This window comes from Pteropus alecto, unplaced genomic scaffold (genome assembly GCF_000325575.1).
Source record: "Pteropus alecto unplaced genomic scaffold, ASM32557v1 scaffold146, whole genome shotgun sequence".
NCBI lineage: Eukaryota > Metazoa > Chordata > Mammalia > Chiroptera > Pteropodidae > Pteropus > Pteropus alecto.
Window position 1 is genome coordinate 19,879,576 of NW_006442107.1, and position 23,998 is coordinate 19,903,573.

Consider the following 23,998-nt stretch of genomic DNA (forward strand, 5'->3'; position numbering starts at 1 on the left):
GTAGATGGTTGCTCTGGTTTGGACTGTCAAGATTGGGCCCATATTTCAAACTGTCATCAGATGTGTTCTGAACAGGAGTTATTTCCTCACAGTGCTGTTGGCAGTTGGACAGACACTTTTAAATAATGTCCTCTTTTTTCAGAGGGTGAGGTTTCTTCTTTATTTGCTTCACTGACATAATCAGCAGGGCTTTTAGTGGTTATCAAGTCGTGTTTAATTACCCTCATTAGTAAATGTCCTTCAGTGCCCTTTTGGCCAGTGGGGCTGATTGCAGATACTGTATCCCTTTTAATGATCTTTGTTTTTAGTTCCATCCATATCAGCTTCACTAATAAAATCACGGTGAATGTACAATATAGCCAATTGCTCACTTTCTCTGGAACCATCCCCTTTTAGCCCCAGGATAGGAAACGAACTTAGCTTCCTGCTCTTTAAAACTTAAGACGTAAATTAAGATTGCTCTTATATTAAACAAACATTTATTGAGTATGTATTATGTGCTCACATTAAACAAACTCTACCTAAATTCCTTGACATTATGCAGCTTCATTTTCCATGATAATGGCAAAAGCTATTGTTTGGGGGCAGCCTGTGTGATAGGCACTGTTCTGAGTGCTTTATATACATTATTTCACTTGACCCTCCCCCAAGTACAAGAAAGTAGGCACATACTATCAGAAAATAGCAGAGTGAGAATTAAATCTTAGTCTACCTGAGTCCAAAGAAGATGGTATATTTACCATATCTTGTACCATTCTTGGCAAAGCTTAGTCTCAGCCAGGCAATTAAAAGAGTGCCTTTCAGAATGTCATTTGCATTTATCAGAAGAAGGCTGTCCCCTCTTTGAAGTAGGCTCTGGGACATCCAGCAGCTTCTTCTGCTCTTAAAATCTGATGTGGGAAATTTTTCATTCCTAGAGCCTTGGGCTGTTGTGGGAACTCAGGTTCTGTGAAAGAAGGCGCTGCTCTTCATGTTGGGAAGTTTCACAAATGACAATCAGTATAGACACCAGAATTCTTTGGACCATGGCTGGTGGTTAAAGAGAGCAATGGCAGCAGGGCTGGTCATCTTCACAGGCTGTCATCAGCTCATTAGAGATTAAAGCTGATGCCCATTAGAGCTTGTTGTGACAGAAAGTGTGAGTGGTTACTTAAAAGAGTCCACATCAGTTTTCTCTTGATCACTCTTGGATTCTTGGCCCTAATCCACTGTATACCAGGTCTGTCTTCCCATCCTCCCTGCTGCTGCTGAATGTAACAATTGGTTAATTTTTTTTTTTTTCTCTCTGTCTCTTCAGACAAGGCCCAGCACCTCTTGGAACTCAGTAGGTTTCACATTCCAGGACTGCGAGGACTCTGAATTCCTAAATTTGGTTTCTTATGTTTTAGATATTTGCTGTGGGCTAGTTTCTTTTGCATCAGAGATGTTTTGAACTCTCAAAGAAAGTATCTCATAGCACGCCTGATGGTTTGGGGGATATGTTTGAAAGCTGGATTCTGTGTCACTTTAAAGTCACAGTTCATACACTGCAGGTCTGTTTATACAAAGCCCATGGCTCTTTTATTTAGCTTACAGAGAGTAAAAATTGGAAAAATTCACATAAATTATGGATCTCCTATTCCTCTTAAAAAATGGAAAGATCGAACAATAATGCCTGTATTCTGACATGACAACAGTTGTTGGAAACTAAATAGTATTCCTCTTTAAGCAGAGCAAGCATGTTCCAGTAATTGTTTTTCCTATTTTTCATACTAGCTTTATTGATTTATGTTATCACCCTACCCTCTATGGATACCTGATTTTGCAGACTCTGATTCAGTTATATCATAATTACTAGGCTTTGGATTAACAAAAAATAGATTTCTGTGAAGATGAGATCCTGTAGTGCTCTGAAACCATGGGATAATTTTCTCTGGTACTAGTTTAAAAAGAAGGAAAGAAAAAGTAAATGAATTAGCCACAAATATATTTAACCAGATGTATTAGTTAAAATAGGCTAACTGCTACAATTCAATTCTAAAATTCCAGTGACTTAGGCCTAGTTGAAATGTATTTCTTACTTACTTAGCAGTAATGGGGTTTCAGGTCATGGGAGTTTGGGGAGGGGAGGTCTTCTCTACCCCACACAGTCATTCAGGGACCTGGAGTGACAGTGGCTCCCCCATCTTCCCCATGTGGCTTCCAAGGTCACCCTAGACATATATACATGCAATTATAGATGACAAAGGGAAGAGAGGGTGATTTGTTCAAGATTTTTATGGGCCCAGACTGGAAGTGGCACACATCATTTCCACTCCTGCCCAGAAAAAAAGAATAAAGAGATTTAGTGATGAGCTAGAAGTCTCTATCCTGCCGTGGTTAGGGACTTGAGTTTAGAGATTCTTTCCTGAGGGTCTATGAGAACAATTTTCACCCCACAGACAGTAGTTAGTGCATCATCCTGACCCATCCAGATATGCCAGAGGAAGTAGGTCCCTGGACATAGAGGTGCAGGAGGTGCAGCAGCTCGTGAACACAAATCACTGTATGGGCTTGAGAAACAGTGTTTAAGAGTCACCAAAAAACAGAGAGAGCATCTTTCCCTTACATGGAAAATGCACTAGAACTTCCTGTGATACTAAAGTCTTTAGCAGAGCCCAGCACTTGTACACGGATAATATCAGGACAGAGGGGCTCTTTTTAGCGATTTAGGGTTCCAAACCCAAAAGATCCAAATATAATTAATTGCTGTCTCTTTGTTTTTTGTTTTTTGTTTTTTGTTTTTTTAATGAGGTAGATTTCTTATGTGATTTATGGAAATCAGTCTAAGTATTTCAGTAGATAAATCCCCAGAATCTCCATAACACAGAAAGTACATTCAACAGAGGTCAGGTGCCTGAGATGGGCTAAGAACCCCCAGTTCCTGTGACTTTGGATTTGGCTTTGAAGAATGGGGACTCTGAGGGTTGATGACTTAACTTCTCTTTGCCCCTCCACTTTGCATTTTGAAACTACAGTGGGATTGAGCTACCTGTACATCTTAACTGGTCTTTGCCTGCCTAACTATTTAGCCACCAAGATTCACTTCAGGACATCTCTTGGGGTCCCAGGTTGAATCAAGTGTCCCTTCTCTGTGCTTGCACAGGAACCTCTTTCTACATTTTGAGCTTTGTGTCCAGCCCTGGTCCTGACCTTAAACCCTGGGAGGGCTGGGCTTGTCATATTCATTTTATTTTCCAGTGTCTAGGACAGTTTACACCTGTCAGGCACTCAGAGAACATTTGTACCTTAGGCCCTCTTCCTGAATTTCTTAGTTTGCAAATCTATCTCCAAGGTTAATTGTCAGGTACACCCCTGACAACTCTACTTTCATTCTTTGCAATGTCTGATGTCTTCGAGAAATAATGTTAGCATTCATCATTGCTAGCATTCATTACACACTTATTCTGTATCAGGCACTGTGCTATATACTCTTTTTTTTTTTTTTTTGCATGTCTCTTAAAATCTTCCCAACAACGCTATGCAGTGTATACCGTTAGTCGTTTTCAAACTGAGGTCTGTGTGATTTGAGAGGCCAGGGTCTGATGCGCTGTGCTGGAAGTCATATGATAGATGTTTTATTTAGTCTCGTTGGTGTATAGCAGGCAGGCATTACTGGTAGGACCCGTGACGCCGGGCACTTAGCCACAGCTTATTTGATCATCACTAATATCTATCTGGCTTGTGAACAGGCAAAAGGGTAAGACCCAATTAATTGGTTAAACAAAGCTTGCAAAATTGATCACATTTTGACATTAATGAAGTTTGAATCTGGGGAAGCAATCTGAGAAATCAATTTATTTATTTATTAATAGTCAAGTATACAATCTAGGCAGCAGGAACCGAAATCTAAAATCCAGGTTTGATGCCTACACAGAGGAATGGGGTACAGCTGTAAGAAAGCCCCTCGAGAACAAACCAGCCACTTCTCTGAGACAGGGGATCTCTGCTTGAGCCAGAGGTTACTATAAACTTCCTGCCAATCTCAGGGACCAACCCCGATGTGAGCAACTAAGCCCCACTGTCTGACTCAGCGGAAAATGAAGCTGTATAATTTAACCATGGTATATTTTTAATTCTTTGAAATCATTGTTTCACAAAGTCATTCTGCTGTATAAGCAAACTAACAGATGGCTGAATCTGGATATAACCGAGGAGACTACTTTCAACATATTTATTGTTGGCTAAAGCACACTCTGTTAATTATGTTCCCAAGCTATTCATCCATTTATACCCACCTGCAAACACTAGTACATATTAGTTATTGAAAGAGTGACACTGATTTCACAAGCGGAAAGCATCACCAGGGATTGGGTTAGCATATGTCATCTCCTTTTTGCACACTATTCTCAAAACTCTTGTGGCCAGGTGACATACGTTGATGGGCTATAGACAACATATATTCTGAACTGGCCCATTCCTTACTGGGTATCAAATATTTTTAATGTGTACATGATTTGCACATGACTCTTTATCGACTATTCCTGTCACTTTACATGAGTAAACACAATATTTTATGTAATAATTTTAATATTTATTCTTCTCAACTAATCACAAGTTTGCTACATTTAGTTTTAGAAGAATGGAGAATATCAGTATTCCAATAATAAAATGAAAAAGATTTGAATGCCAAGGATGTTTAGCAGTAAGCAAACAAAAAAAGCTAAGGTACTAAGTGGTATATGCCATATTTCTACCAGATGACCCAATTTATGAATAAAATTTTATAAATAATGGGACACAGCCATGAACCACGCCCATTGTTTACATGTTATTTATGGCTGTTTACATTGCAATAGCAGCAGAGTTGAGATATTGTAACAGATTGTCATTCCCCAAAAGCCAAACATACTTACTCTGGCCCTTACGGAAAAAGTTTGTTGACCCTCGTTACAGACTTAATCCATTCACAGAAACTTTATTAGTTTTTTTATCCAAAGCTTGAATACACTTGCAGGGGTCCCCAACCTCCAGAAACTAGCCCTCACAACAAGAAGTGAGCAGCTGACGAAAGAGCAAAGCTTCGTCTGTATTTTCAGCCACTCCCCAGCACTAGCATCACCACCTCAGCTCCACCTCAGATCATCAGGCATTAGATTCCCAAAGGAGCACCAGTCCTTGGTGCCGAAAAGGTTGGGGACTGCTGCTTTTGAGGTTAGCACAGGAAATTTATTTAATCTGTCCAAGGTCACCCAGTTAGATATGATGGAGCCCCCATTTGCCTTAAAGTGCTCTGATTTCAAAATCCATCTTTTTAAAGCTTTTTATTTTTCTTTACTATATTGAGTTTATATGTAAATTTATCATAAAGAATATTTCTCTTTAGGAAATAACAAAAAGATGTGACATAAACTAGTGAAGGATTTCAATGCTCTGTCACCATATTCCCAACTAAATATTGCTATTTCTTTATTACTTATTTTTAGGTTTTCTCTGAAACAGAATAATAGGTCATACTAAGATAGAATGACTTTGATCTTGTCCAACTGGTGACATTTTAATTTTTGGTAAAGAGAACTTGGAACTTGGGGCGAGAATGTGGCATCGAAGATGCATTTAGAAAACTATGCTTTTTGTCTCCCAAGACAGGCAGTGCTTGGAAGGGTTGGGGAATGTGCTCACCTTTATAGGGCTATAACTGAATTGCAAGAAAAGAATGGGAACCGACAAACACTGGGAAAAAAAATTCAAATTTCAGGAGAAACATTGTCTTTTTAAAGCCCTGTTACTCTGTTAGATTGTCGAGTCTCTGTGCATTCCCATCCTCACTTCTAGGAGCACCTCTTTCACAGCTACTTACACCTGCACTTTCCCTATTTTTTGTAATAGTTTATGTATTATATTAAGTTTTCATTATTTTTAAATATTTCCATTTAAATGACATTAGACTAAAAACTCGATGAGGTCAGTAACTGAGTCTAGGACCCAAAACACTCTTCAGAAAGTATTTGTCGAAGCAAATCTAATCAAATCATATTTGCTGCATTTTCCCAAAAGAACATGCCATTATAATGGGAAATAAGTTGTGATAAAATTTCAAAAGTGCTAGCTTCTGAAGCAGAACTATAATTTTGCACCAAAGAATGAACTTTCATCTCATTCATAACTCTGAAAACAGAATTTTAAAAGAATCAGTGACAGGGCAGCATTGCCAGTAAACCATGGTAGCAGAAACAATGAATATGTTTAATGGGGACTTTGCCATCTCCCTTGTGGGAGGTAGAAAAATGGCCATCCAGTGAGGTTAAAATGTAGTAAATGAAAATAGAGACTGGAGGACCTTCATCTGTATATTAAGTGTCCAAGTTATTTTATCTTTACTAAGTTTATTATTTGAACCAGAATTGCTTTTAGCAAATCTTTTGTTTAGGGGGCTTTAATAATCTATGGAATCTAGTTAGTTTTTCACATCATTTTGCCTGGGTAGATAGTCACCATCATAACTGTATTTCTCTGGGGAAGAAAATCAGGTCGTAATGTAATTTACATAAAGCTTGCAAGGATATTTGAGTTACTTGTCAGCAATCCTATGGTAATATGTTGACATCTTATCACTATTTTACTCAATTATTTTAATGCCAGGAGCTATAGAAGGTGAAATAATAATGTTCTCTCCCACCTTCCATTCCTTTTTATGTCTGTCTGAAGAGTTTTTTGCCTATGCCATCAGCTTTTTTGCAGATAACTTTTTTCCTTCAGAATTTTGTCCATTTACTTTCATGTCAGTGTTTTTATTTTTCTCAGTCATTCTTGAGATATTAAAAATGTTTACCTTATCTAAATGGGAATTTTAAAGTTACTTGCCTTTGCTACTATAAAAGAAAAATTTCCACTTGTACCAGCCCTTGCCTAGGAGATAGCAAAACTGGCTGTTGGGTTTCATCACTGGTTCTCACCAGTGAAAGCTGATAATGGACCAGGAACTTCAAATGCCCCACCCCCACAAGCCAGACCCTTGTTAGAAGAACTTCTTGACTAAAAGTTAGTGAGGTTTGTTTTAACGAACTGTGCACAGACCCAGTGCCTAATTAGCATAACCACCTTGAACTCCCTTTCTAGCACTTAAAACCTCTCATGTTTCCTCCCTCAGTAAGTATTTGGTGTTTTCTTAATGGCCTTGGCAACAAGATGCAGCTTTTTTGTTTATTTTGCTTCTCTGGTGATCTCTGTTTTATCTTCCCACTCTGCTTAACTGAGTGTGTGACCTTGGGCAAATATTAACCTCTCTGAGTTACAGTAATCAATGGAATAGAACGATTCCCACTTGGAAGGATCTTTAAGTATAATTGATCCTTGAACAGCCGGCAGGGGTGGGGAGATGTTAGGTGCACTGACCCCTCTGCACTGTCAAAAACCTGCTGTAACTTTTTACTTCCCCAGAACTTAACCACTAATTGCCTACTGTTGACTAGAAGCCTGACTGATAACATAAACAATAGATTAACACATTTTTGTACATTATAGGTATTATATACTGTATTCTTATAATAAAGTAAGCTAGAGAAAAGAAAATGTTATTAAGAAAATCATAAGGAAGAGAAACTACATTTACAGTATTTATTGGAAAAAAAACTGCATATAAATGGACCTATACAGTTCAAACTCAAGTTGTTTAAGGGTCAACTGTTTATGAAATGTCACATGAGAAAGCACCTAATATAATTCCTGACAGATGATGGGCACCAGGTAAAGGTTAATTTTCTTCTTTCACACTCTCAGAGCTGAAAATGGCCTTGGGCACCCAGTAGGCATTCCTTAAATACTTGTGGAACTGTAAATGAATGTTTTCATTACTCTCTAAAACAGATTTAATTGTGCAATTCTGTAGATTCTCCTAGCAATGTAGCTTTCTGAAATTTTTGCCTGGGATTTTAGAATTTCAATTTATACTACTGCCTTTTTAAATTTTATTTTATTTAAACATAACCAAATGCCTTAATGTAGATTCATAGTATTTTCTGAACCAATTATAAATCATTGCAAGTCAGTGGAACCTCCAAGAAAAGCCAAAACCAGAGTTTTAGTTGCTGACTGACTTGTTAATAACTCACCTAGAATTGTATCACCCTTAAGACATTTTCAATCATAAACCACAAAAAAAAAAGAAAAAAGTTTTTGCTACTTGCAGTGTTAATATTCTAAAAACCCTAATTTCGTGCCTACTTCTAATGGTCAATGCCAAATAACACGTGTTCCAGACATTAATTTAAACAAGATTTTCCTTGGACTTCACTTGAAAATAAATTTCTTTGGAAAGTTAACATTGTAACAATTGACAATCAAAAGAGAATTTTCAGATCCACCTTTTCTCTAGAGAGTTTTGGGAACCAAATAAAGATTTCTTCTTGGGTTGTTTCTTGTCTTCAGAAGTAAGGCCATGAACCCAATGACCTTTAGAATGTTTTTGGTCTCTGTAATTCTCTTTATAATTCTCATCCTACATGTTGTAATTTGTGTGTTTAAGTAAACCCTTATGGGATTGTAAAGATATATAATTTAGAAGGTTTACATAGAGTGACCCCTTATCAAAAGGCTTAAAATTGGACCCTCATGTCAGGACCTCTGCCATATCACACAAATGGATGTGAACCAAAAAGTCCATTTCTGAGACTGGAGCCACTCCCTCCTGCTTCCTACCACAATCCTATTTTTATAGCCCATATTCGTAATAGACAAGGAGAAACCATCACAGAGAAACTAAGTCATGTGCGTTAGCCCAGTTTCTAGCTTCCTGTAAATAGTGCTTTTCTGCCTTTTTAAATACCAGTGTAACTGAGGAACATGACACATTTCCATTATTATGGGGGACTCACCATGGCAGTAAGTCAGCAGTGAGACCAAGGGTCTTTCCCTGTCTCACTATTATGAATTAACTGCTAAGGCACATTTCCGAATTGGTTACTCTTTTGAACATCTGGCATGAATACCGTCACTGAGACTTTATTCAACACATTTTTTTTTTAGCATTTATTTTATTATTAGTTTGAAGTACACAGTACATTGGTTAGACATTTGTATAGTTTATGAAATGATTCCCCCAATTACTCTGTCACTCCTCTGGCTCTCCACCTAGCCATTACATTACTGCTGACTGCGTTCCCTATGCCATGCTCCCCTTCCCTGTGACCATCTATAAACTACTAATTCATACTTCTTTAACCCTTCACCCCTTTCTCCCAGCCCCACAACATCCCTCCCTTCTTGTCATCACTAGATTGTCCCCTGTATTGGTGAGTCTGTTTTCTATTAGTTTATTCTTTTCGTTTTTTAGATTCCACATATAAGTGAAATCATATTGTATTTATCTTTCTCTGATTTATTTCGCACGACGCATTTTTTAATGAGCATTTTCTGTGGACCTGATGTACTGATGGTGGAAAAGACTGAGCAGGACCCCAGATATGTTAAAAGACTATTTCTGCTCTCAGGTTCTTAAGTTAGTAGGAAAAGGGTATCAAAAGAAAGATATAAAACCTGTAACTTAATATGCTGCTATATGAATACAGTAATAAGTGAAGCAAGCCGGGTGGAAATCCTGTCCTTACCCTAAGGATACAGTTACTATCAGCTATAGCAAATTGTTATGTCAGAGCATAAGCTCCATTTTGCCAGATCTTCCTATTTTCAGGTGAAATATTGGCAACTTACTAGAACAATTTTAAAACACTGCTAGCCAACCAAAATGTATTTGTGTTTGTAACCTTTGGATATAGTGAGAATACAGAAGAAATCAGGGTAGACAGTTCTTTCTAGGTAAAGAATAGCATAAGCAAAGCCCGCTTGGCTCATTTTTCTCCAGTTATACCAAAGAAACTCCTTTGCATTCTTATCCTGAATTATTAGATAATATATAGAGGACTATCAAGGAATATGTCACCATGTAAAACAGTACTTAAACATAAGATTCAATTACTTAATTTCATGTAATTCAGACTTAGAGTAAAGCATTTTATACCCTCAGCACAAAAATATTTATTAACTTATCATTATACTTACAGTGTTTTCCCCTTTTTACAAAAAGCTTTGATAATTATCAGAAGGCACAGTTATTCACATTTACCCTATTCTGTTATGTTCTGTAGTTAAGCAATTAAACATGACTTGGAAAAATATGTTTCTTGGTGTATAAGCATTTAAAATTTTCTAAGTAAATCTTTTTACTTTTTATAATATTTTAACATTTCGCATTAGTTATATCATTGTGTGCCTTTAACATTCTATAAATAGCTCATAAATTTTAGAAAATTTTAAGTGGAGCACATTTGTGCAAGATCAAGATATTTTCATTCAATTTCTGTATGGACAATATGAAATACTCATATTATCCAAGAGAGACTAGTCCTCTATATATTATCTAATAATTCAGGATAAGGATATGAAATACTCGTATTATACAAGAGAGAATAGTATTCCCACGCCTTTGCTCATGCTGTTGATTCTTCAAGAATGACCCTTTCTCCCTAGCCCATATACTGTTCCAGGTTCAAACCTAATGCCAGTTTTCCCACTCTTGAGCCTGTTATACTTGCAACATACCAAGTTTACTTGCTAGGCTGGCTTGTCCTACTCTCTGTGCACCTGCCTCACCTCTCATATCACCTGTACGCTGCTGAGGGGGAGGGGCTTTTCCTCAGTGCCTTTGCCAGTTAGGTTAGCTGAATATCTTGGTAAGGAGTTGTTTAGGCAAGTGTTGTCAGGAACACTGTGTTAGGTTTTAGATCAACGCTTCGAAGTCAAACACACCTGATTTTGATTCCCATCCTCATCACAATCTCGCTGTGTGACCTTGGGCAAGTTACTCAACCCCTCCCGAATCTATTTCTTCATCTAAAAAGATGATAATAAAACATTCTTCACAGGCTTGTTAGAAAGTATTAGAATACTTACTAAGAGGATGGTATAGTACCTGGTACATAGTGGTTATGAATGTTGGTGACCTTTCTCCTCTTTGTCTCCTTTGTTATTTTAATCATTACTCACATTCCTGACCTTCCACACTCATCCATCTAGTTTATTACTCTCTAAATCCAACCTTGTTGCTCAGATTTGACTCATTTGTAATGACTGTGCAAAGAGCTAGGCTTTGAAGTCTTTTACATTTGGAGTCAGTCTGTTTCTGTGTCTTAGTAGATCTGGAACCATGGACTAGTTACTTGGGTTATTTGAAGCTGAGTTACCTTGACTTTAAATGGAGATAATAAAACTTAATACCACACAGTGTTGTTCAGAGCATTAAATGAGCAAACATATGTAAAGCACCTAGAAGATTGCCAGAACGTGGTAAATATCCAAGCATTGAATAAATCAAAACCACTGTAGAGATACTACAAACAGTTTTAAATTGGTTTTAGACAGAGATAAAGCCTGAATTATAAAGCGTACCAGAAAATCTGTACTTTCTGTAAATGTCAACATTAAATTGGAGAATTTTCAGTAAGCTGGGGATGTGACATTTTATATCACCAGAATTTGGGGGTTTGAAAACTGCAAAGTATTTGCCCAAACCTGAAATTTTGATTCATTCGATGCATTTCCACATGATAGTTTCTTTATACATTCTTGCCTTGCTGGCTGATATTAAAGCTGAAAATAGTGCGGAGGGCCCAATCTCTGTGCTGAGCAGTGGTGGACAGGCTGTTTTCTAAAACATTCCCACAGAGCCACACTGGAAGGAAACTGCCCTCCCTGGCTTAGCACTGCAGGGCCAGAGGTTAGCAAACATTTTTCTGTAAAGGGCCATATAGTGAGGTTTTGTAGGCCATGTACAGTCTCTGTGACACATTCTTCTTTGTTGTTACTTTTGTTTTAAATAACCCTTTTTAAAATATAAAAGCCAGTTTTTTAGAAAAATAGGAAATGGATCAGACCAGGCCCACGAAAAAACATATTTTGCCTACATTAGACCACTGAAGGGAGAGAGGAATGAAGAATGGCTTTGAAATCCTGATGAACTAATGCCTTTTTTTTTTTTTGAGGAAAAAGAAAACATACCTGCATCAAATTTTAAAAATATATATGTAAACATATATAAAGCATCGTAAGGGAGGGAAAAGTTTTCCTCAATGCTCTTAGAGTTTTTGCCTGGGTCTGAAAATTAAACTAACAAAGTCATGAGAGACTTCACAAGAGAATGAAGACCCAAAGAAGTGACTAGAGCAGGAAGCTTTTATACCTTTTAGAAAAGGAATAATAAAATGGTCAATAATTGACAAGACAACAGGGTTTGGGCTACAGTTAGTAAATGGTGAAGAAGTAGCTAGGAAGATAAGGGTTAGTTTGACAAAGTTTGTTCGTATGGATTTCTTGGCCCCAAATTCCCTGTCTCTGGTGATAAGAATGTTTTCTCTCCTCTTGGTACAAGAAAGAGACCTTTCACTTGGGAGTTTTACAACCTGTTTTGGGGGAAAAGATGAAGCAGGGGGAGGTCAGAGTGACCTTCATGTTGCTCCCATTTTTAAAAAAATTACTTCAACTTAAGATACTTAATATGCCAAGGCGCCATATTTTAGGGTAGTGTGTCCTGAACCCCATCAACACATAGTTATTACCTTCACTTCTATGGTACAACTATATTTTCTAGTCAGTTTTTTAGTCATTTTATAGTAGGACCTTGTGTCACTGCTGTTTTCCATTGGAAACTGATGAGGAACATAGTAAAACAGATGGAGCACAGACTGTAGAAATGAAAAACACAGAAGAAAGAGCTGTGTGAAAGAAATATTTAATCATAACATGAAAAACTCATAGTGGCAACTTTTCCATTATGTTAAATTCTGCTCATTTCTATGCATTCTGGGTATGTGTTCAAACACAAAGGTTGTAATTTTCCATTTTTTATGCACATCTATCATGGGTTTTTGGTTTTGTCTTTCGCAGGACTATGACTTGAGCCAGCTTCAGCAGCCTGATACTGTGGAACCTGATGCCATCAAGCCTGTAGGAATCCGACGACTGGATGAGAGGCCCATTCACGCCGAGCCTCAGTACCCTGTCCGATCTGCAGCTCCGCACCCTGGGGACATCGGGGATTTCATTAACGAGGTACAAAGAGATTCTCGCTTTCTTTATAAGGGCATTTATTTTGTACTGATGGTTAGCTCTATGTAGACCACAAATTGCTTGCAATACTGCTTTATTGTCCATTAAAACACACTTGTTTTTCTTAAATTTTCTTTCCTTGTAAGCAAACGTAGCTTCAGTAACAGAGAACAGATTCCGTTGCTTTGATCAGCCAAAAAGAGATCAAGTAATATTCTGCATTTGTAAATGACATTCATGTATATTACCATGAATTCATGTATAATATCATGTATTAGCCATACTATCTCCAAAAGGATTTTCCCTAGATTAAAAGTAATAAATAGACTAACAATATTAAATAGTGTATTTCAATTTTATTAGCACTGATGAATGTAATAATAGTTCACTTTCATTTTCCTCACACTGTATGTACTCTGAATCCACAAATGGTGAGAATTCAGCACCTACCAATGACTAGAGAGTTCCATCAAATGAGATTAGTAGAAAGAGCAGCTATATTAAATATTATGTAAGTGATTTAAATACTTGTCTAGTTGAGGAGTTTTAAGAGCTTCTGTAAGAGGCAGCTAATTCTCTGTTGAATATAACATATGATTTCCACTGTTAAAATTATTATGGCCTTCTTTTAGTTTGTTACTGACCAAGAGTTCTGCTACATTTAATACTTAAGTTTTGAAGTAAAATGATTTATGCTGCTCTTTTGATCATGTCTATAGTTTTACTGCAATTCTGCTTTTGAATTTTTATTTATAAGTATAAGGGAGCAATACATATTGATATTAATTGTGAATATATGGCAGATCTCATATTCTCTGGCCATATTCTCCCACTCAGTATCTCCAAGATCAGAATTGGTCTCAGTGCATTACAAAGTGGAATGCATCTGTCATATATATTACCTTCAGTCATATGCTAATAAGAGTCCTATTTCCTGGGCTTCCTTGAAATAGTTGTATATTATGTATATATAATCAGTTTTCCTTAGGTTTTTAGATATACTTACAGTTTGTAAAAAAAAAAAAAATTTTGAAGCAAAGTTAGAATATTTATCTATCTTTACAACTATTATTATTGTATATTTCCAAAGTGTATGCTGCTTTCTGAACATACTATTTTTATTTCTGTTAAATAGGTAATAGGTTAATTTTAGTAGACATGATTTAAAAGCTGATAGAAGGCAAAAACAATAAAGAATCAGTAACTCCTTTATCTACAAAAATATGCCCTGACTTTTCCAGTATATTACACATAGTCCTGGTTAGAGGAATTTGCAGGAATATTTATATATGACCAGATTGTTTTGAAGATGTAAGAGTACCGATGATTTTACTTATTGTTTTTGTCATCAAGAGAAATTGTTGAGTTATTCTTGTAATTGTCAGGTTTCAAGATACAGTGAATCTTCTGAATGTAGATGTAGGTACTGGACTTTTTAAAAGCAAAAATTCTAACTTCAGTATGATTCAACAAATACTTAACTGAATGCTTCCACTTGTCCCTGAAGTATCAGTATTCCGTGAGATTTCATCCCACCCATGACGTGCTTCTTTCTCAGTGATAAAGATGAAGCAGTAAGTGGTACTTGTAAGGCTGTATGTAATCTGATTCTTGCCTTCTACCCCCACCACATCCCCTTCCTGTGCTGCAGCCCCGCTATTTACAGTTTCTCAAAGCATCATAGTTTTGACTATAAAGTAACTCTGCAAAGCCCTTACCTTCTTGACCATCATGGAGATGGAGACAACCATTCAGTCTTCAGACTCAGTTCAAACATCTCCTTCTCTGTGAAGGCTTCTTGGATACCTCTGGGAAGGGTCAAAAGAAGCTTATGCCATAGCCCCCACCACTGGAATGTAACTGTCAGTATTTCTCTTTCCCAGGAAGCATATATGTTCTCTTCTGGACGGGGACTATTTCTTGTTCACCTTTGTGTAACCTAAGAATCTAGTATGTTGAGAGCTCTTGTTGTTTTAAGGAATTTAAATAATGTGGCATGAAATTTTGAGCACCACCCGATTTGCAGTCGATGGGGATTCACTAGGGCCCAAGTCAGGAGCCTTTCACTATATTACTCAGAAAATGTAACTTGGAACAACTTGGTTGTCCCAAGTGGTGTTTTAGTGTGTACCTTGCATTTGTTCGTGTGTATGTGTTTGTGTCTATGCATGTGTTCATTCATCTTTTTTTTACTGGAACTGGATTTTCTTCAGTAGGTAAAGAAGCAGATCTAGTTAACAAGATTCAGTTATCCAACTCTTCCTTCTAGCCACAATAGAAAGAGTTACAGTAGGAGTTTCCACTTGGAATTTACTTTCCCCAAAACAGTGCCCAAGTACAGAGCCTAAAAAGTGGCTTGAAGCCATAAGGAACTTATGTCAATACTTATATGAAAAACTTTGTGCCAAACAACTGACTTGCAGATTAACTTCTAGAATACAATCAATTCATAATTTGGAGATTGTCTGTGTTTGTTAAAAATGGCTCATTTTGAAATCATCTTGAGCTTAGTTTAGACTCATTCATTCAGCAAATAACTCTTGAATGTCTACTGTGTGTTACATAACTGTGCCAATGATATGTAGATAAAAAAAGAAATTAGATCTGGATTCTCTGTGTGTGCTGCTTACTTTGCTATTAGCATGGTCCTTCTACTAAACAAACATTGATACCTGAAGCTTTACTTTGCCAGGCATAGGAGACCCATTGCATCTGGTTGGCATTCCAGTTTCACCTCAGGCCTCTCCCCAACCTGCATCTTACAGACAAGCAACAGAGATCTCTGCTTGTAGTTCCTAAGCTCAGCTTATAATTCCATGTTAGTGTCTGTCCTCATGCTGTTCTTTTTGTGTAGGATGCCCCTCACCCTTTTTCTAGATGTTAGTTTTTTCACTAAGTTTTGACCACTCCAAGAAGGATTCGGGTATACGGTGCAGAGTAGGCACCATGCAGTGGCCTCCCATCTTACCCAGGACTCACCTCTCTTCAGAACTCCTATCCCAATGTTTTCCCTTCTGCCTCCCGCCAGAGCCCTCCCATATCCCAGGGAGGCTGTGAGGGACACATTGGTTTGGTGAGTACATGAATGGATGAAAGAATAACATTTGGAAATCGTCCCCCAAATGGCACTGAGTCTATGACACTGAATGTGATTATAAGACAGAGAACAGGGCAGGAGAAGGGTGACTAAACATCTATACACAGTAATGCCCTACATTTGACACAGGAAAAAAGTCAAAAGAGGTTAAAGTTTCACAGAAAGCAACTAAAAAGATTATCCAGGGATGTGATGGTCAGTTCTGCAGGAAAATTCAGGGAGATGAAACTGTCACCAGCCCTTAGTCAGAAATAACACTCATACGTGCCACATGGATTCTTCCATCTAAAACAACCATGAAGACTTGCTCAATATCTTCCTGTAACTGGATGGATAAAAATAAATACATGTGAAGTTTTAAAACAGTTGATGGTGTTTAGAAAGAACTTGAGCATATTTTATAAATACATTTATAAAAACATTTAAAATGCAAACAGATTTCTTTATCTCCAGTTCTTATTTGATTTAACATAGTACTGAATGTTCCAAAGTAAGAATAATATAGTAGTGATTATAATTGGAGTGTCTTTTATAGATGTGAGGAATAGGTAAGCTCATGAGAACACTTTCTAGTTTGTTTATTTAAATAATGAATGAATTTTGCCTCGAATATCAAAAATGATAATATTTCCAGTCTGATAGGTAAAGTAAAACAAATCACACATTTTTGAATTTCAACTAGAGAATTTCATTCTATTTTGAGATTTTTAAACATAACCTTCAGAGGGTGATAAGTTGAAACAAATTTATTTAATCTCAGCCTGACATTAGGTATTAGCATACCTTCAAGAACTTTACTAATCCTATATATTTCTTTATCTCAGAAGTATAAAAACCAAGGGCATACTTCTGTTAAAAGACTGACTTTTGATTAATATCATTTAAAACATATGGAGGGCACTTCTAGAATAACTTGTTTGAAACTACTAAAGTTTAAAACTTTTGCCTTTTATCTCCTAATTATTAAATTTAATTTGCCTTTTTTAAAATACTTCCATCCACTTTTAAAAGAGTTGGGTGTTTGGGTTCAAATCCAGTTGCCTTACCTAACAACTCTGTTACTTTGTACAAGATCAGGATCTTTGGATTTAACCTGTTGGATTTCCAGTTTTCTGATATATAAAATGAGGATAATACTAGAGCTACTTTTTAAGATTGCAATGAGGACTAAATGAGATAGTCCATGTAAAAATACTTGGCGTAGTTCCTGTCACATAACAAAATCTCTTAATTATTATCACTGTCATATTAATTACTATCACAAGTTATCTGTCAGGAGTGAAAACTTTCTGCTGCCCTCTAATTGTAAATAAAAAAAAATAAAAACCTCTTCTTGCAAAAAAAAATTGCTTTAAGTAAAATGAAATTCCCGGAGAGGGACTTAGTAATGTGGGTGTTGATAAGTCACAGAATTCCACTGTAATGTAAACATGGTATACCTGTATGTCCATATATATTTAAACCTGGATCCTAGCTGCTTCTTAAAAGTAAATGTAAATATGAACAAGATGCTGTATAAAAAACTAAGCCCAGGACAGCAGTACAAAGTTAAAAACTACTCAGGACAGCAGTACAAAGTTACCTCGTAGAATACCTGCACGATGTTAGGCACTGTGTTGGACAGTAGGATATGAAATGAATACAGATAACCTCTGCAGAAAGGGATGTCACAATCTAGTGTAACCAAAACTTGGCAATAAAATTAAAGGGGACCAAAGAGACTCCAGGAATTATTTCCAGTCATGGCTGGGGGGAAATTCATGTAGTTAGGAGTGACATTTTTAATTGGCTTGGATGGATGGATGGATGGATGGATGGATGGATGGATGGATGGATGAATCAATGAATATTAATCAGATGGAGAAATATGAGAGAAGACATTTCAAACAAAGGGAAACACATTTCGGCTAGCAGAAAGTGAATACGCCCATAGCATGGAGGTACATAAGCACGTGACATTTTTAGGTTAGAGGAGATTCTGGTGATCAGATCAGTTGTGGTTGCTGGAGTTGAGACCAGCTGAAACAGAGAAGTAGGGGAACAGTCTAGGTTCATTGAATGTGCCTCTGAAGACTTTTGACTTTATCCTATAGGCTACCCAAATATCAGGTATTTGAGGAACACCTTCTAATTTTTTCATGTCTGCAAACTTCAGCTATTGTTTACTTAAACTTATAATTTTTAACTTAAGATATTTAAATAAAAGGAATTGTTTTAAAGTGCTTGTGCACCAATTAAAAATCATCTTGCATACTCCCAGAGGAACTCCTCCTTTATTTGGGAAATACTTTTATAGGTGATAGAGAGCAATCAGAATTTTACTTGGGAGAATGACATCAAATAATGTCTGAGGGAGAAACCAATAGTGGCTTGTAGAAAAGAAGCAGGAATAGTGCTGGGGACAGGAGACAAGTTAGAACGGCTTTTGCTGTCGTCCAGGGAGGGTATAATGAGGACTTCGACTAAGGCAGTGGCACTGAGACAATAGAAGACAGAATGTCGGGGAATCAGTAGCACCTCTTTCCTCTCATATCCCTCATGGGCTCCTCCACTGAAGAATGTGGGTTCTGTAGTCCCTATAAAAGCATGTCTGCACTCATAAAGCATAGGATCAGAAGTCTGTAAGTATAAGCCTAGCAAGAATTAAGCAAGAACCACAGCTCTTTCATTTTTCAGAGGCATCTCAAACTATAGAAAATAGTTCGGATTTATCCAGAGTTCAAGACCTGTGTGTCCCGGAATAGCCAAACAAGCACATGCTCTTCTAGATTTAGTCAAACTTTGATGAGAGAAAACTCATGCAGTTAGTTTTTAAACTTGACAGCAGTATGTTTGTTACACATCATGTGAAAAGGTGTCCGCACCTAAGAATAAAGGAATCAGTAAAGGCGGACCAGAAGGTTCTGTGGCCCACTGGATTTCTTCTGTACATTCATTCACTCTGGTTTCATGCCTGTCACTGTCAGCTGCTCAGGATTTGACTATGATTTTTTAGAATTACCAAAATAGTACCCAGGGTTTATATAATGCCTCATCCAAGAGTCCCATTTTATTCTTGGATAAAAATCAGAGCTATCCAGGTAGAAGGGACTTAAAGTACTAACCTTCAGCCTAGAAAGATGGCTTGCCTAAGAATTCTTGAAAAGTTCAGTGGTTTTTGCCCTTTTATAATTATTAAAACCTGAGACAGTGTGTGATGCTCTAGCATAGCACAGTGATCTCTCATGGATTTTATGGCCTAACTTTTTTAAAAAAAGAAAACATAGATTCGATAATTACCAGGATATTTAGAAAGCCAAGGCAAGAGGTAAAAATAATTTTTAAAGAAACAAATATTTTTGAGACTCTCAATAATGACTATGGGACTAGATTATCACTAGCATTATATTTATTTTAAGGAATTGAATTAGGTGTCTTACACTTGATGAAGAGTCTCTGGTCCTTTAACACAGCAGTGAAGACCAGACAGCTTCTAGTGTTTATTCCCAAGTCACAGTAAACACAGGCCACCGCTTTTCTCTCCACTGAATCCAGACAGACTTGATTCCCTGCCATCGATTCTTTAGAGCTAATTTTAGTCTCAACCTTTCCATTACTCCAGTTTGGTGCTGACACCTTAAGGATTGGATAGTGTTCTGCATGTATTTTCGCTTAAAATTTGAATTGATGACCTGAACACAGTAACCTTGGCCACTGTCCCTGTTGTCTGTATTATAAAGCAGTTTTACTTAAGGTCATGGTGAAAACTTAATATTTGTCTTCAGAGACCCATTTTACTTATCAAGAATTTCCTTGATTTTTCTTGATTTTTCTTCAGATCTTTCTTAGGTCCAGTTCATGTGTGGACCCACATTAGACAGTGCTAAACTAAAGGAATCACTTAAGGAATTAAGTGATTAATTAGGTGAACAAAAGGAGTCGCTTAAATTTACAGTTGCTAGACTTCACAGGGAAAAGGAAGAGGGCACATGCTAACATAGGAATATAAACTCCAGGAAGGCAGGCATTGTATCTACCTTATCAACAGCTGTGTCCTCACACTAAGCAGAATACATTACATTATAGATAATAAATATGTCTTGAATTGAATAAATAAGTGCAAACAAAATGAATGAATGACTTCTTGGGCTTTTGCGAACTAAGACTACAGTAACTAACAACTCCAAAGCATTGTTGGCTTACAAAACAAAGGCTTACTTCTTTCTCAAGTTATGTTAACTGTGGGTGAAAAAATAAAAATCACATACATGTCCTCATAAAATACATGTGGATCAGAAGGATTGATCTAAGATAGGATGGTCCATGGCATCTTGGATAAGTGAGACCACCATAAGCCCACCAGCATTTTAAAAGCAGAGTTGTGGAAAAAGAGAATGATTGCTTAGAGACTGATGTTGGTAGATCTTGGGAGTGCTAGAATGTAATTGGGAAAAAATTAGAGAAAACGCCAAAAGGACCTAGTATTAAATCCTTAAAAGTTTTGTAGAGCATAATTATGAATTAACTGCAGATATATGAATTATATACTAAAAGTTTTTATAGGAGTTAAGTTTATAGATAATAATTACATTGGTTTTTATTTTTTAAATTCTTTTTAGGAGTGTGCGTGTGTGCGTGTGTGTGTGTGTGTGTGTGTGTGTGTGTGTGTGTGTTTCAAAATTCCCTCTCTCCACTCAGTATATATCCTATGTATAGATATTAGAGCATGACTTTTCTAGGGCCTGTGGGAGCTAGAAATCACTGTATTCTTAAAAAATAATACTTTTTTCTCACAATTTATCAATTAATTTCACACTTTATGATTTGTGAAGAACATAAATGATTTAATGAGTAATCTTCCTTATATTGTAATCACATCTGGCCTTGTCTTTATTCTTCCTTTGATATCCTTCCAAATTTAGGTCAAATACAATGCCACTTCCTCCTTGAACGCCTAGATATCAGTGCTTGTCTGAATTTTCTTTTAACACTTTGATGACATTCGCCTAGCCTTCATAGTTTTGTTTCTTATTTATCATTTATTTCATAATATAGTAGTGCCTGTTATGCTAGATTGTAAGCTTGTAGAGAGAAAGAACTATAGGACACTCACATGTATGTCCCTTTCTTTGTCTTGCATATAATTCATATTCAACCTGTTCATTGTCAAAATCCTTTGACTCTCACTCTGGATAAATTAGGGTCCGTGTATCACATGATTTCACAGCCCTGTGTCTTATTTCATGTAACTTACTCCACCAATAATTACCCACTCAAAACTATTCCTGCCCAATGCACTATTACACAGATGCATTACCAGATTTCATTTAAGATTCTCCCTTCTCAGCTTCAAGCAGTTAGCCATTTGTTTTTGTCATCTGACAAACACATTCTCCAGTTAACCACCTGCCATTGGCCTCACTGAGCTAGACTCCTTAGGGGTCTTTCTTTGCGGAAGAAAGACATAAGTTAGTTTTTGTCTAACTTTGAAACATGGTGATGACCTCAACTTCTATGGGTTGAAAATGTTGTCTGCAGGTAGAAACTTACAAATAAGTGTTTGATCCTTTGGGAACAGAAGGATCTGCTTGTGGATTTGCCAGTTGTAACCCTCTTTTCATTCTTTCTTTGTCTTTCCAAATTGTAGGGCCTTAAAGCTGCTGACAATGATCCCACAGCTCCACCATATGACTCCCTCTTAGTCTTTGACTATGAGGGCAGTGGCTCCACCGCTGGATCCTTGAGCTCCCTTAATTCCTCAAGTAGTGGTGGCGAGCAGGACTATGACTACCTGAATGACTGGGGGCCACGCTTCAAGAAACTTGCTGACATGTATGGTGGAGGTGATGACTGAACTTCAGGGTGAACTTGGTTTTTGGACAAGTACAAACAATTTCAACTGATATTCCCAAAAAGCATTCAGAAGCTAGGCTTTAACTTTGTAGTCTACTAGCACAGTGCTTGCTGGAGGCTTGGGCATAGGCTGCAAACCAATTTGGGCTCAGAGGGAATATCAGTGATCCAATACTGTTTGGAAAAACACTGAGCTCAGTTACACTTGAATTTTACAGTACAGAAGCACTGGGATTTTATGTGCCTTTTTGTACCTTTTTCAGATTGGAATTAGTTTTATGTTTAAGGCTTTAATGGTACTGATTTCTGAAATGATGAGTAAAAGACAAAATATTTTGTGGTGGGAGCAGTAAGTTAAACCATGATATGCTTCAACACATTTTTGTTACATTGCATTTGCTTTTATTAAAATACAGAATTAAACAAACAAACAAAAACTCATGGAGAGATTTTATTATCTTGGGGGATGAAACCATGAGATTGGAAAATGTACATTACTTCTAGTTTTAGACTTTAGATTTTTTTTTTTCCACTAAAATCTTAAAACTTACGCAGCTGGTTGCAAATAAAGGGAGTTTTCATATCATCGATTTGTAGCAAAATTTGAATTTTTTCATAAACTAGAATGTTAGACACATTTTGGTCTTAATCCATGTACACTTTTTTTATTTACTGTATTTTTTCCACTTCACTGTAAAAATGATATGTGTACATAATGTTTTATTGGCATAGTCTATGGAGAAGTGAAGAAACTTCAGAACATGTGTATGTATTATTTGGACAATGGATTCAGGTTTTTTGCATGTTTATATCTTTCGTTATGGATAAAGTATTTACAAACAAAGTGACATTTGATTCAATTGTTGAGCTGTAGTTAGAATACTCAATTTTTAATTTTTAATTTTTAATTTTTTTTATTTTCTTTTTTTGTTGTTTGGGGAGGGAGAAAAGTTCTTAGCACAAATGTTTTACATAATTTGTACCAAAAAATAAAAAAAAAAGGAAAGAAAGGAAAAGAAAGGGGCGGCCTGACACTGGTGGCACTAAGTGTGTGTTTTTAAAAAAAAAAAATGAAAAAAAAAAGCTTTTAAACTGGAGAGACTTCTGACAACAGCTTTGCCTCTGTATTGTGTACCAGAATATAAATGATACACCTCTGACCCCAGCATTCTGAATAAAATGCTAATTTTGGATCTGGTGACTGGTTTGAACTTTTTTTTTCTACTTGAGATGCTTTGAATATTACAAAAATCCCACGTACTGAAGTTTCATTGAAAACAGCAGTACAAAAATTTGTATTTGTTCTTGCACTATTCACCATTGAAGCCTTAGCATGTCAGCCGTGAACAGTGAGTAACAGAGAATCATGGTGGATCTCCTCATTCTCATAGGAGAAAAATGTCAAGTGACACAGGAATAGACTATACTGATGGTGGTATACAAATCACATCCTTAACTTCAGTGAACTTTGTACGATTCATAATATCATTTGTGCTTTAAGTCCTTTCTGCTCAAGCTTATGGTCATTATACTGACTCTACTAGGCCTTTCTCCTTAGCGCACCAGCAAAAGGAAAACCTCAGTAAAAAGTTATGAGACTGGCCCTGAAACCGCAGTGGATACCCGGAATTCTCAGGCAATTGTTGAAGCCATTATTTTATGTACGTAGTGAAATATATACTTTGGTTTGACTGACTTCCATTTGTTGACTTGACCATTTTTTTCCAATTTTATTGAGATATAATTGATAAGTAAAATTGTATACGTTTAAGGTGTACAATGAGATGATTTGTTATATGTATACATTATGAAATGATTTCTATAGTCAAGTTAATTCATACATCTGTCACTTCACATAGTTACTGTGTGTGTGTGTGTGCGTGCATATGTGTGTGTGGTGAGAACACTTAAGATCTATACTCTGAGCAAATTTCAAATTTACGATACAGCATTAGCCTGATATAGTCACAGGGACAAAAAAGGGAAACAATCTACTAAATTTTTATGAAGTTG

The 23,998-nt window shown here is 36.7% G+C and overlaps 1 protein-coding gene across 3 annotated transcripts in view; it reads left to right on the forward strand.

The window, feature by feature from the left end:
• CDH2 (cadherin 2) overlaps positions 1-23,183 on the forward strand; it is a 194,784-nt gene extending 171,601 nt beyond the window's left edge. For 2 of the 3 annotated variants that reach the window (XM_015595694.2, XM_015595695.2), the window contains 2 exons: positions 12,895-13,059; positions 21,780-23,178. In XM_015595694.2, the coding sequence (XP_015451180.1) occupies positions 12,895-13,059; positions 21,780-21,986 (372 nt within the window). In that variant the 3' untranslated portion in view covers positions 21,987-23,178. Of the gene's footprint in view, positions 1-12,894; positions 13,060-21,779 lie in introns of all 3 variants that reach the window. The other variant, XM_015595693.2, reaches the window with a different exon arrangement.
• Positions 23,184-23,998: the final 815 nt, after the last annotated feature.